At 40.2% G+C, this 14,001-nt stretch overlaps 1 protein-coding gene across 2 annotated transcripts in view; it reads right to left on the bottom strand.

Annotated features, from left to right (window-relative positions):
• Positions 1-14,001, bottom strand: part of LOC124622630 (esterase E4-like) — a 156,892-nt gene that overhangs the window by 114,069 nt on the left and 28,822 nt on the right. For both annotated transcript variants that reach the window (XM_047148406.1, XM_047148407.1), the window contains exon 3: positions 5,703-5,819. In XM_047148406.1, coding sequence (XP_047004362.1) covers positions 5,703-5,819 — 117 coding nt within the window. The remainder of the gene's footprint in view (positions 1-5,702; positions 5,820-14,001) is intronic.

The raw sequence follows: 14,001 nt of genomic DNA, 5'->3' as shown, positions 1-14,001 counted from the left end.
TTCAAACCGTTACACATTTCCGGGCAGTTTGCACGACGTATTGTCCCTAGGTACTGAACCACTTCACATTCGACCTATTCTTTAATCTTTTTCTTGGTGAAACTGGCCTCTGTCTTCCACTTCTGTCCAGAGAGAGTCAACAGAAGAAGTTGTATCCAGAAATTGTGTAGATGTATGAGTAATTTTGTGGCAGTTACATTCTGGGCCTAGCACTTTCTATGTCTTATCTTTCGGATAATTTTTTCAGTAGTTCTGAGGAAAGACTCTTTTATAACGGACCGATTCATTGTTCCATAGCATTACTGGTAAAATTTAAATGTCGTGTGACGAGGCCCTCCCGTCGGGAAGACCGTTCGCCGGGTGCAAGTCTCTCGATTTGACGCCACTTCGGCGATATGCGCGTCGAATTACTGGCAATTTTTCTGTTCCATAAAATTTCGGGCGTGCAGCCGCATAAATTTCACTTTATCTTCTGATATTTCGGCTGTATACCGTCCAGCCATCTTCAGAGTGAGGCGAGGTGACTGACGCTCCGGCACTTGCAACGTGTATTTGAACCTGCGGAACGCGTTACTACGCATGCGGCCACAGGTATGCAAGGTGCCAGGGACGTTGATCGGCGGCAAAGAGGTACAACACATGCATGAAATCAGATCTATGGCTGCGCACAGTGGTATCAATGTATCACTGCGAGCTGCACCGTTGCAACAGCTTTGTGAGTTTATTACAGAAAGTGCCGGATTTCATGAATTGCCCATGCTGAAGCCGCTATATCTATTAATTAAATTCGTTGCCAACGGAACTTCAATTGCTTCTTTCACTGTTGAGTCGCAGAAAGATGTAGTCGAAGCTAAACTTTTGACGTTATCGTACACCATTCAATGCCCAATGTTAATACAGTGCTATCACCGCCGATTTATTAGGTTGTAAGAGCCAGGTGTACCTGCGGTGCTCCGAGCATGCTTCATGCACTTACGGGTCATTTGTCCGATGTATGAACGGCCATACTCGAAAGGAATCTTGTAAGCGCCTGGCTTCCGACGCACCAAATCATCTTTAACGGAATCCAGGAGTGTTGCTGTCTTTGGCGGAGGGTGAAAAATCATTTTCACTTTGTATTTTCTGAGGATCAGTCCGATTTTTGACGATAGGCTACCCATGTATGTTAGAAAAGTCATGGATTTAAAACTTTCCTTGTCTTGTCCAGCATTCCTTGTGCCCACTGTTGGTTTCATTCGTGTCTCTTACATATCTTCTGTGGAGAATATCCGTTGGCTTCAATCCTCTTCTCAAATGTAGAAGCTCGTTCTCTAGACCTCGTCAGAAATGACGTGTACTCTGTGTACCAGAGTTATGAGAATACTCATTGCCTGCGAAGGATGGTAGCAGCTATTTGCAAGCAAATGGAAATCTTTACTGGTCGGTTTCCGATATACAGCATGTCCCAAAGTGCCATCATCTTTGCGTCATACCAAAACATCTAAAAATTGAAGGCATGCTTCTTTTTTGATTTTCATTTTGAACTGAATTTGTCTATGGATGGAATTCAGATGATTTAAAAATTCTTTTAATTTATCTTCACCATGGGGTCACTCTACGAACGTATCATCAACATACCTCCAAAATACTGTGGGCTTCAAGCTAGCAGATTTCAGCGCCTCTTCCTCGAAGTCCTCCATAAAGCAGTTGCCCACAAAGGTCGACAAAGGATTACCCATGGCGACACCGTCAGTCTGTTCATAAAATTCGTTGTGGAATAAAAGATATGTAAAGGTGAAGAAATGTTCAAACAAAGCTGAAATCTGAACCTTTGTGAACAACGACACTGCATCGAAGCTGACTATTTCAATCCCCGCACAGCTTCTGACGGAAAACGGGAGGCGTTCAGAAGCAAAGCAGTCCTCCTTACTATATATAATGCGCCTAGATGATACTTACGAACCAACGTTATCACCTGACGGCCTGTGAATCCGCCGTTATTATAGAATGAGATGCTCAAAATTCACTACTTCTGAAGTTATCCGAGAAGTCGCCACCCCAAAATGTGGTGGTATTATTAAAGCTTTTGAACGATTGAATGAACATACGTGTAGCCAGTTCAAGCAAGAAACTCGCTTCAATTTGCCGTCAAATGCTCTAAGATCAACTGTCAACAAAAAATCTGTTTTTATTTTATTTACAAGAGCAATATAAACACATTTTGGTATATAATTCGCTCTTGAATCCGGATCTAATTTCACAATTTGTGTATCGGCCTCAGTTTTCCGAAATAATGGATTTGTTTAGACAACATATATATTACATGTATCCAACAAAATGAGACACTCTCGCAACAAGACTTGCAAATGCCAACAGAAAGAAAAAGCATTGGCATTACGTAAAGGAATCTAAGAAACGAGTAACGTACAAGTAAAGAAAAGAATCGTACCTAAAAATGTTTCCTTCCTGACTTCCTGTTATACTTTGTTACACGAACGTCATTTTGTAAGGACCAGCATTTGCTGGACAAAATTGTGGTGTTCCAATTGCCTCGATAACACTTTTCAGTTTGAGATGTTCTGATGCAACAGTTCTCCATATTCGTCACTAACGGCGCCAAGTTTGTCCGGCAAGAAATGCAAATTAACATTCAAGAAACGTAGTTTGAGTGACATTTAAGATCCCATAAGGTGGTATTATCTCAATAGTTATTGTACAATATCGTAACAGTTGTTTGTCCTAAGTTTGCCCAAAAAGTTTTGGCAGACACTTCTCAAAATCAGTCATGCCATTATCTCAACTTAACTCATTATTTTACTCAACATATCAAGAAATAAATCATGAGACATTATTCCATAATTTAGGCTATTATAAATACTCTTTCCTTTATTTTTGCATCAGGGACCCATGAAATCTTCTCTCCCAAGTTCATGAATCCGTGTGAGGTTTTGTCGAGTTTTGTTTTGAGGATAACCAATTTTAATGCGCAGCGGAGTTAGATATACATTTTTGGAGTTAACGAGAGCCCAGTGAGTAGATAATTTCGAGCAAGCAATATTTTCTCATAACAGTGATTTTTCTGCTATTGGTTTTTATAGAATGCAGCAGTGCTTTGTATACTCAAGTTTAATCTCGAGAAGAATTGCAGTTACTTTCAGAGTTTCATATACACCCCGTTTGTACTTCAAAGTCTGAATAAGTGTGAACAGCTGTTTAAAGTTCTCATGTTTCTTCTACATTAAGCGAAAGACAATCGGGATAGAAAGGAACTTGAACCCACTGTGGAGAAGTACCGTTTTCTGACTATAAAGGAATTCTAAGAAAAAGCACCACTCATCATGGTCAAGAATCTCCGTAACTGACATTACAAAGAACTACGGCACCTTTCTTGGAGAAGTATTCAGAAGAAACACAGCATGGATGTTACAGTGAACTCTGAAGAAGCAGGTTCCACCATTTTAATCAGTAACCTAAGAGCTCATCCCGTAGCTTCGACAGTGTTTGAACACAAACATGATCACTGAGACAAGAAGTGTGATCCATCTGATTCACGGTGGTGCTGAAACGTAAGGACGTCAGGCACATCTCCTTTGCTCTCTTCGACGTTTGGTCACTGCTTTCGCCTGTCACATTCTCAGTAGGAGCTAGTATCGGAAATTCTTCACTGTGATGTACAGATCTGATAGCAGATAGTAAATTACGGTATCTCACAGTTTTCCTCGTTTTCGCCAAGAGTGCGTTGTGTGGTCCATTGATTCCCTCTAAATCATGTAGGGGGTGTAGCACATTATGGGTGAGGGGGGAGAGGATGATGGCCCATTTCTTGTCCAGGTAACAAACCTTACAACGAAATAAAGTTCGTAGCACCTTTTTACAACAGATGATTTTCCTGTTTTTTCAATTTCAGAGTTAATTACCACAGATATAATAAAATAAATTTGCGCTATTTACACAGTTACAAGGTGTTTCTTCTTCTGAGTTAACACAAACGTTCACGAATTTAGCACAGCAGCCAGTTACTTCTAACAATTCTGCGATCTCTTGCTGCTGATATGCAAGTGCAAACGTGATAATACGTTTCTAAAGCCGTCGGCACACGGACCGTGCATCCGAACGTTGAGCGTTGAGCGTGCCGAGTTTCTGACGTCATAGCGTGGAATAGCACGCTCGGGGGTCTTTCCGAACGTGTAGAGCGGTATCTGGCGTGTCAGATATTGTGAGAGTGCGTCTGAGTGTTGACCAATGAGATGCCACAACGCCACCTACGTCACAAGCACGCCATCTCCCTTCAGTACAGAGTTGTGAGGCGCCATAATGGCATTCATTTCAAGCCTATATGTATATATGCCGTTTCTGAGCACCAGCAAACTGAGAATCATTGGAAAACCCGTTGTTAACTGTGTGATTCGTTACGGTAAAATATTGAGAAACATCATATTCGTGGCAAAAGAATTATTGTAACTTCCGTATTATGAGAGTAGGCTATTTGAAGGCAGCGACACACTGACGATCCACCCAAAACGCACTGTTCTTCGTACAATTTTTTATAATTAAATTTCAATTAGTAACATATCTAAGATTAAAGTTTTCAGTAACAGGTAACATAATATGATTAGATTCTACAGGCGTGATGTTTGTTTAGCGTGATGGGTAGCGTCACTATCCTGTAAAAAATTGAATGGTGGGGTTGTGGTTCGCGTCTTGAGTCTTAGAAGTTTTTTTTTCCCTAGCACTCGCGTTTTCATTAGGTTCTGATACTTTATTATTAGTTTAATATAAGTCTATACTATAATATTTGATGTTATGTAAATATCAGTTCACCTTTCTTGAAGGGTGACTTTGTTCGGTTGGCTTAATCTACAAGACAGCTTGCGCTACTTGTATAAAGATATTTTGCTCCTTTTTATTTTACGCTTCGTAATTTACATGTTGCAAAGATTCTGCTACTGGGTAGGAACAGTGATCAAGTAAGACTGACCTTGGGGCTTTACTAAAATGTGGGAATGATGAAATAATGTTTGTCTTACGCGCAGAAGTATTCCAAATTTGTAACGCACTGTTTGTAATGGAACTTTTGTAAACCTATTTCCTTATTGACTGGGCATGGTACTTTCCTTTTCGTGGACGATGGAGGAAATGTGCGTTTTAATGCAGCTAACGTGGGAATTTTACTCGCGCCCGTTGAGTAAACTGTGTGATTTACAAACTAGAAACATCCCTCAATTGCCACAGCAGTGCGTTGCGATAGCGTATACCACGTTGGGGCCTACGTACCGTATGCACAAGTCGCATCGTTCCTGAGCGTTCAGCAGCACGTTGAACTTGGCACGCTCAACGTTAACGTCCGACAGCACGGTCCGTGTGCCGACGGCGTAAGCATGACTCATCGGCAGCGCTGCCAAACCACCTTCATTTTTTGGAGGTAGATTTCAGAACTGAAAGTCATATGTGGTAATTGCTTGTATGTGTTGCGATTATTTTTTGACAATTAAATCTGCAGAATATTTAAGTTAAGATAAAGAAGAGTAAGTAATATGCAACGTTAGTGAGGGTTTCTATAGGAAGAGAGTAGTGTGTCTCAAGAAAATTCAGCTCAAAAGCCAAAAACAAACATTTTAGATTTCAGCACTCACCACTTAGCAAATAACACCATTCACGTGCTTTGAACGAAAATGTTGTTGAACTAAACACTATGCTGTCAGAGATTCGTCCAGGGCACTGACCTGCCGTGTGTAGACGTTGAGGTAGAGGCAGTCCTCCTTTCCGCCGCTCTCTTGGGCGCAGTGCGGCGCGTCTTCCAGTGCCTCCACGCTGCCATTAGACGAGTAAGGTATGGGATCCTGCAGAAATCACACAGACCATTACCGTAAACAGAAGCAACTGAATCACGAGGCGTACTGACATAAAACTGTACACTAGATTTGTTCGCATGACTCGAAGCGTAAAGAATGTATAACAGTAATAAGTTAATTGATTTAGTCGTAAACCTTGCAGCGGCCTTTTGGTTCAACAAAAGCCAAACGCAACTACGCAGTCAAGTGGAGTGGTGAAGTGAAAGCTAGTGCTTTTTTTATGTCTCGTCGACATCCAAGGGTGCAGTTTCAGCTTGTGAGTGAATTCTAACACAAAACAATTCTGGGACTCAGAATAATATGTTTACCGTACAGCGATATTTTGATTCTTGCAGGGCCTAATGTTACGGTGGAGACGTATGCGTGAACGTAATAGACAGAAGTGGATCGTATGTAGCGACATGAAGGTAGCGGAGAATCATAGCATAAAATTTCAAACAATAGCATGTGTAGCGCTAATGGCCCGTGTAGCGTTATTCGTAGTGTTGGTAAGACGCTGAATCACTGTGGCGTATGTACGTCTGTCTGTGTCGACATTCAACGCTCCTGGCTTGACAAGTGTCTCACATACAATTGTGTCGTCTTAGGATATCTAACGAAACAGGTTCATACTATGAATTTAGGCTCAGTATGATAACTTTTCGTCAATATTTTGGTAGCTTCATACACAGTTTTCTTCAGCTATCACACACTGGACAATCGCAACATGGTATAACAGGTAACTTGAATCTACCAAATCTCATACTATCTCATTCCATAGAAAATATGTAATTGCCATTTCTTAAACAAATATGTTGGTAAAATAACCTTTGTGTTTTACTCTTTATTATCTTGTCCACATGTTTTCTTAGTTTGTATAGAAAAAATGTTGCAAAGATTTCTACATGTTTTCGAAGGAGACTTAAACTGGGGCCTGGTTAGGTTGGTCGGAAATAAGTGCATCATAAATCACTCAAAGACTATTTTTTCATACATTTATGTATCTTCCGTCGTTCCTTATTACTACCTTAATAGTGTATGAACTCCATCTCTGACACTAATAAAAAATTTCGACACAATCAATGTCTTGTTTTGAAGCTGTAGTATCAGCGGTTTTTGAAGACTAAATTGTGGGAAATATCAGTTAACATGGCGAAATAACAGAAAGAGTAAAGGCACACAACCGTAAGTGGAATTGTAACAAAAACAGGAAAAACAAAGCCAAAAGCTCAACACAATCATAAAAAAGTCAAGAATGAATCACATAATATCCATGACAGAATCGACACCTAACATAAATCTCGCCAAACAAGGGAACACACACACACACACACACACACACACACACAAACAGGAAAAACAAAGCCAAAAGCTCAACACAATCATAAAAAAGTCAAGAATGAATCACATAATATCCATGACAGAATCGACACCTAACATAAATCTCGCCAAACAAGGGAACACACACACACACACACACACACACATATATATATATATATATATATATATATATATATATATATATGAATATGAACACAATATAAAGGAAAAGAAAGGCTCAGCACACCAAATTTTAATGGAAACATGACAACAAAATGAGCTGTTGCAGAAATGAAACGAATAATCAAAGAAACGAAAGCAGAGTACTTGAAGACCATGCAAGAAGGTACAACAGCCACTAAAATAACACAAATGTATACTGACAAAAGTAGATAATAATAATGTAATGATGGTCGTGAAAGAAAAGGGATAAACATACAAAATCCTGGGTTTCTTGATTGATAACTACGTTACCAAGATGACCAATGATCCAACTGTAAGATACCAGAGTATCATTCAACGAACACTAAAAAATATCAAAAACACGTTCATAAAAAGAGACAAAATATTCCTCTAAGACCAGTCAATAATTTTAGAAATGCTGCACCCTATAACTTCACCGAGCGTGCACACACACACACACATATATACACACACATACATACACAGACACACACACACACACACACACACACACACACACACACACACACACAATACTATGTAAGATGTACATCTTTGAAAACAACAAAACCTAGAAAATTTCAGGGTTAAAATAGGAGGATCAAGACATAGAAATTCCAGGCGTAGAAAGAAAGCCTTATGTCATTTGATATCACGTCAGTGTATTCTTAAAAACCAATATATGAATCAACATAATCAAAAATGGAATAAGCAAGGGAATCCACCAAACACATAAATTGAAGAAATGGCAATCATTCTCAGGACAATAACTGGTCAAAATTAATATGAGTTCAACAACAATTTTTATTGTGAAATACAGTATGAGTATTTTAAAAGGCTTACTGTTTTGTTGCCAAACATGTTTCTCTGCTTTTGTTTTCTATGCATCCCCAGCAACCTGTTTTACATATTGGTTTCCTCACTATATTTAAATATTATGTATGTTATGAAACAGTGCAAAATATGTTATTGCATTATAGTTGTTTGGCTATATGTACTTTAACAGCAAGTTTCTCAGCACATGTTACGCTAGGCTTTCAACAGATTTTTGTTCCGATTACGATTTAGTATAGTCCTTTGTAATTATATGCACCACTATGGAATTATTACTTGGTTGTTCTGTACAGTTCACGATGTCCTATTCTTGACACCTGCATACACGTTTCACATCTATATTTCCTTTTCAAGAAGGTATTTCTAAAACTTTTAGTTTGTTTGTGCGTATACCGTCTGTAGTATTACCAACTGCTGACTACCGTTACTCTGTAGCCTTTCGATGCATAATGCTGGGAGTACACGGTTCCTTTATTTCATTTGTTTATTGTTTATGTGTTTTAGCGGGAGGGGCGCATTGGGTAAGGTGGGGGATTTGGACGATGGAAACTTTCTTTCAGGAGTGCTAGTTCTGCAAGGTTCGCAGGAGAGCTTCTGTAAAGTTTGGAAGGTAGGAGACGAGGTACTGCCAGAAGTAAAGCCGTGAGGACGGGGCGTGAGTCGTGCTTGGGTAGCTCAGTTGGTAGAGCACTTGCCCACGAAAGGCAAAGGTCCCGAGTTCGATTCTCGGTCCGCCACACAGTTTTAATCTGCCAGGAAGTTTCATATCAGCGCACACTCAGCTGCAGGGTGAAAATCTCAATCTGGGAACTGATAATATTGGTTTTATAGTAGTCTGTGCTTTATTTTTATGTAAGTATGGAGGAGGTGATGGTGGTGTTGGTGAGATTGTATGAGCTATAGTTTCATATAGCTTTGTTCTATTTCTCGTGGTTTTTATGTTGTCTCTCTGGCTTACATGGAGACTAAGTTATTACTTATATTAATTTGGCAGTTAATTGCTTTCTTATTCATTTAAAGGCCTCTTGTAAATGGAAGTTCCCTGTATATTTAGCAGCTTTCTGTTATATTTCTTTATTATAATAATTTTACCTTGTTGCAGGATTGGTGCTTGATGGACAATCGTTTTCAGAGGCACAGGAAAGGTTGAAGGTCTATTTTCATACGTTCAGCTTCTTATACGTTATTTCTTATAATTTGTGCTTGTCGTTCCCAGATATACTGATTACACACTCACTGGAATGTGTAGGATGTATCGTAATTAATACTGAATACTGACATGGGTGAAAATATACAACAAAAGCAAAATAATCGAATAAAATAAGATTCGCAAACGAGCCGTTTGTGAGATAATGGCAAATGTGTCTTTTTCACTATTAATTATTATAGACACTGTATATGTTGCTTGGATTGCGTTACTCCACGGCAGACCGTCAATGCATAGTATTACAGTTCGTTTTTGGAGCATCACCTGAGACTAGCTTTGCGAAAGAAGCGGCGACACATTCTGCGCAACCCACCCATTATTTTGCACAACAATGCGGGGGCGCATACAGCCCAAACTGTGGCTGCTCTGTTTGATCGTTGGGACTGGGAAGTACTGTACCATCCACCATACTCCCCGGACGTAAGCCCTTGTGACTTTGATTTGATTCCGAAGATGAAGGAACCACTAGCAGCATTCGCTTCAGAACTGTTTCAGAGATTCGACAGGCAGTAGACCGTCCCATTCGCACCATCAACAGAACAGGAACTGCTAACGGAACACTACGCCATCCACATCACTGGCAACGGGTTCTACACAACGCTGGTGACTACTTTGAAGGACAGTAACAGGTGCAAACACGTAACTCTTTTGAAACTTTCTGGCAGATTAAAACTGTGTGCCCGACCGAGACTCGAACTCGGGACCTTTGCCTTTCGCGGGCAAGTGCTCTACCATCTGAGCAACCGAAGCACGACTCACGCCCGGTACTCACAGCTTCATTTCTGCCAGTATCTCGTCTCCTAACTTCCAAACTTTATAGAAGCTCTCCTACGAACCTTGCAGAACTAGCGCTCCTGAAAGAAAGGAAACATCCCCCAGGCTGTGGCTAAGCCATGTCTCCGCTGTACCCTTTCTTTCAGGAGTGCTAGTTCTGCAAGGTTCGCGGGAGAGCTTCTGTAAAGTTTGGAAGGTAGGAGACGAGATACTGGCAGAAGTGAAGCTGTGAGTACCGGGCGTGCTTCGGCAGCTCAGATGGTAGGGCGCTTGCCCGCTAGATGCAAAGGTCCCGAGTTCGAGTCTCGGTCGGGCACACAGTTTTAATCTGCCAGGAAGTTTCATATCAGCGCACACTCAGCTGCAGAGTGAATATCTCATTACGTAACTCTTTTGTATCGGTTGTGAATAAATAGTTGCCCCTATTTAAGTTCCAACCCTCATAATTATTTCTTTAGTTCATTTAATAATCTGTGTGACGATCTGTGTGTGTATGATAATTTATATACTGATTTTGATCTATCTTTCAATCGGTGGTTCTGTTCTCTGTGACTGTGTGTACTGTAGTATTCGTTATCCTTGTGGACTTTTGTCTTTTGTGGTTCTCTTATCTTTTCCATGTTATCGTTTAACTTTATTTGAATCTGGGTCCTGTAATCGAGTTTTAGTGCAATATGGCAGTTATGTCCATTGGTTTGGTTTATTTGTAGAATTGTTTCCACCCGTCTTCCATGTATTTGTGCGTTATGTGGGATTTCATCCAGTCTATGTGTCCTGCGTTGGAGAGCTGCTAGCTTATGGTTTTGTGGCAGATTTTGTGCCTGTTGCTGTTGGTCATCTGTAAATGTCAAACTTGTGATTGCCATTATTGCTAATTATTGTTGTGTCCAGGAAATGAACATTTTAAGGGCTTGGCTTGTTAAGCGTGTCACTCACAGAGATGTATACATATAAGTAACTAACCATGGTCATAACTTGTTATCGTTGCAAAAACAAGGATTCACATAACCATACTCAAGGTAATGATAAGGATGACTGTCTAGGAGAAAAGTACACTGCATCAGGGTCAAGAGCGCTGTGATAGATCCTTGTCAGACTTACACAAAAAGCTTAAGGGATATAATCTAGATTAGTAACAGCCAAGGATCCGATGGCTAGAGTAGCACTCTACATAGTCTATAAAATAATCTGCAACTATTTAGAGACTAAAAATTAATATCGAACGCTATATGCAACATTAGTTCTAAATACGTCCGATGGATACACCATATCACCCCTGCGAAGAGATAGTGAACACTTCATTTTGGTGTAAAAATTGTCGACAGGAATCAGTAAATTTATAAAAACGTTAACTACAATGTGAACCAGCCTACTAATTTGCCTGAGGTTTTGCTGACTACTAGAGACGTAAATGTTTATACAGCAATACTTGTATAATCTTCTAGGTATTAATACAATTAATGTTTAATGGAGAGCCTTCTGTCGAATGAAAGTACGTAATGCGGAAAAATCTTGCAGCAAAATTATGCGAGGTGTAGCGTAATATATTACACAAAGAAGTAAGCTTGTATATAACGACGAAGATTTTAGAAGAATCCGTGATAACACTTGCAAACACTACGAGCGTTTTATGGGTTTGTTTCGCAATGTAAAATGAATAGAAAAAACTGTTTTCTTTCGATCATCAATTTTATTCCCAGGGGTTTACTCGGTACAGCGTTTGAGCAATACGTCTCAACACTTTCTTTCTATCTGAGTTTCCTCCACATGTGCTGCGCTAAACGTATCTCCGTTTCCGACCAGCGTTCTTGTGGTCAAACACGCAGCTGCACATCAATCACAGATAAAGAGTGCTTTCCACGTACCAGCGATACTATCGGTACTGGGAGGCAAAGACGTGCTAACGAACATGTTTCTCACTGCTGCTTTTAGAACACTGTACTATCTATTCATTATATTGTGAATGAACAATTGTGTGGAAGTTGCACCACTGATCTGATATTAGTAACGGGCAATCTCATCTTATAAAAGTCAGGTTAAATACAATCGACAGAAATTATTCAACATGGTTCGGAAGGTGTGTATTTCACATTCCACAACGGGGATCTGCTTCCGTGTCAGGCTTCTGTCGGGACATCTGAACTGCAAAGTGAGGCTCTCATGACCCACAGGCTATCGTTTGTTGTGATCTTCAGTCCTGAGAATGGTTTGACGCAGCTCTCCATGCTACTCTATCCTGTGCAAGCTTCTTCATCTCCCAGTACCAACGGCAACCTACATCCGTCTGCATCTGTTTAGTGTATTCATCTCTTGGTCTCCCTCTACGATTTTTACCCTCCACGCTGCCCTCCAATACTAAACTGGTGACCCCTTGATGCCTCAGAACATGTCCTACCAACCGATCCCTTCTTCTAGTCAAGTTGTGCCACAAGCTCTTCTTCTCCCCAATTCTATTTAATACCTCCTCATTAGTTATGTGATCTACCCATCTAATCTTCAGCATTCTTCTGTAGCACCACATTTCGAAAGCTTCTATTGTTTCCTTGTCTAAACTATTTATCGTCCACGTTTCACTTCCATACATGGCTACACTCCATACAAATACTTTCAGAAACGACTTCCTGACACTTAAATCTATACTCGATGTTAACAAATTTCTCTTCTTCAGAAACACTTTCCTTGCCATTGCCAGTCCACATTTTATATCCTCTCTACTTCGACCATCATCAGTTATTTTGCTCCCCAAATAGCAGAACTCCTTTACTACTTTGTCTCATTTCCTAATCTAATTCCCTCAGCATCACCCGACTTAATTCGACTACATTCCATTATCGTCGTTTTGTTTTTGTTGATGTTCATCTTATATCCTCCTTTCAAGACACTATCCATTCCGTTCAACTGCTCTTCCAAGTCCTTTGCTGTCTCTGACAGAATTACAATGTCGTCGGCGAACCTTAAAGTTTTTATTTCTTCTCCATGGATTTTAATACCTACTCCGAATTTTTCTTTTGTTTCCTTTACTGCTTGCTCAATATACAGATTGAACAACATCGGGGAGAGGCTCCAACCCTGTCTCACTCCCTTCCCAACCACTACTTCCCTTTCATGTCCCTCGACTCTTATAACTACCATCTGGTTTCTGTACAAATTGTAAATAGCTTTTCGCTCCCTGTATTTTACCACTGCCACCTATCGTTTATCTACAACAAAAGACTGAAGGGAAATTCAGTGCCATTCTTCGAAGTATGAGACACAGAATCTATAGAAAATGGCACAAGACGATATCAAAACCAGCGGAAAAATGCTGCTGTCGGAGCACAAAAAATGCAAATTTCTTCCTGCTTATTAGAAACAGTGACGAAGAAGTGGGGTATCAGCTGCCTCACTCTACCTTCATCAGAACCTTCAAACATTTTCTCAAAAGTATTCTTGCTACACTTCCACCCCCGATACTGACTATGCAGTTTAAAAATCCACTTCACCCATTCCAAAATGTGAATTTTGCTGTCCATACATCTCGAACTTCTCGTGCGGGTGTAGATTCCTCCCTTTTATACGTTTTATTTTCAAAGACAGCGCTAAAGTATCGTTACTTGTTGTGAAAATTCTCTATTGCAGTATAGCATAGTTTATATTTCTTCCAAGTATTCCATCATCAGGTAAAAAGATCTGTCCTTACCAGCTTTATACTTTTACGCTCTACGTCACAAGACTAGAATAATAAACTCATTTTTGGCGCATTACGGAGTGCTAAGTACATGCACTAACTTTGCCACAGAATACCTCGCCACTTTCGAACTCTCTTAAGGTAACCAAATGCCTTACCACTTACGAAATCTCTTAGGTTAGCCAAAGAGCAGGACAGAGGAG

This window comes from Schistocerca americana, chromosome 7 (assembly GCF_021461395.2).
Source record: "Schistocerca americana isolate TAMUIC-IGC-003095 chromosome 7, iqSchAmer2.1, whole genome shotgun sequence".
NCBI classification, from domain to species: Eukaryota; Metazoa; Arthropoda; class Insecta; order Orthoptera; family Acrididae; genus Schistocerca; species Schistocerca americana.
This window is presented reverse-complemented; position numbering and strand designations above follow the sequence as displayed.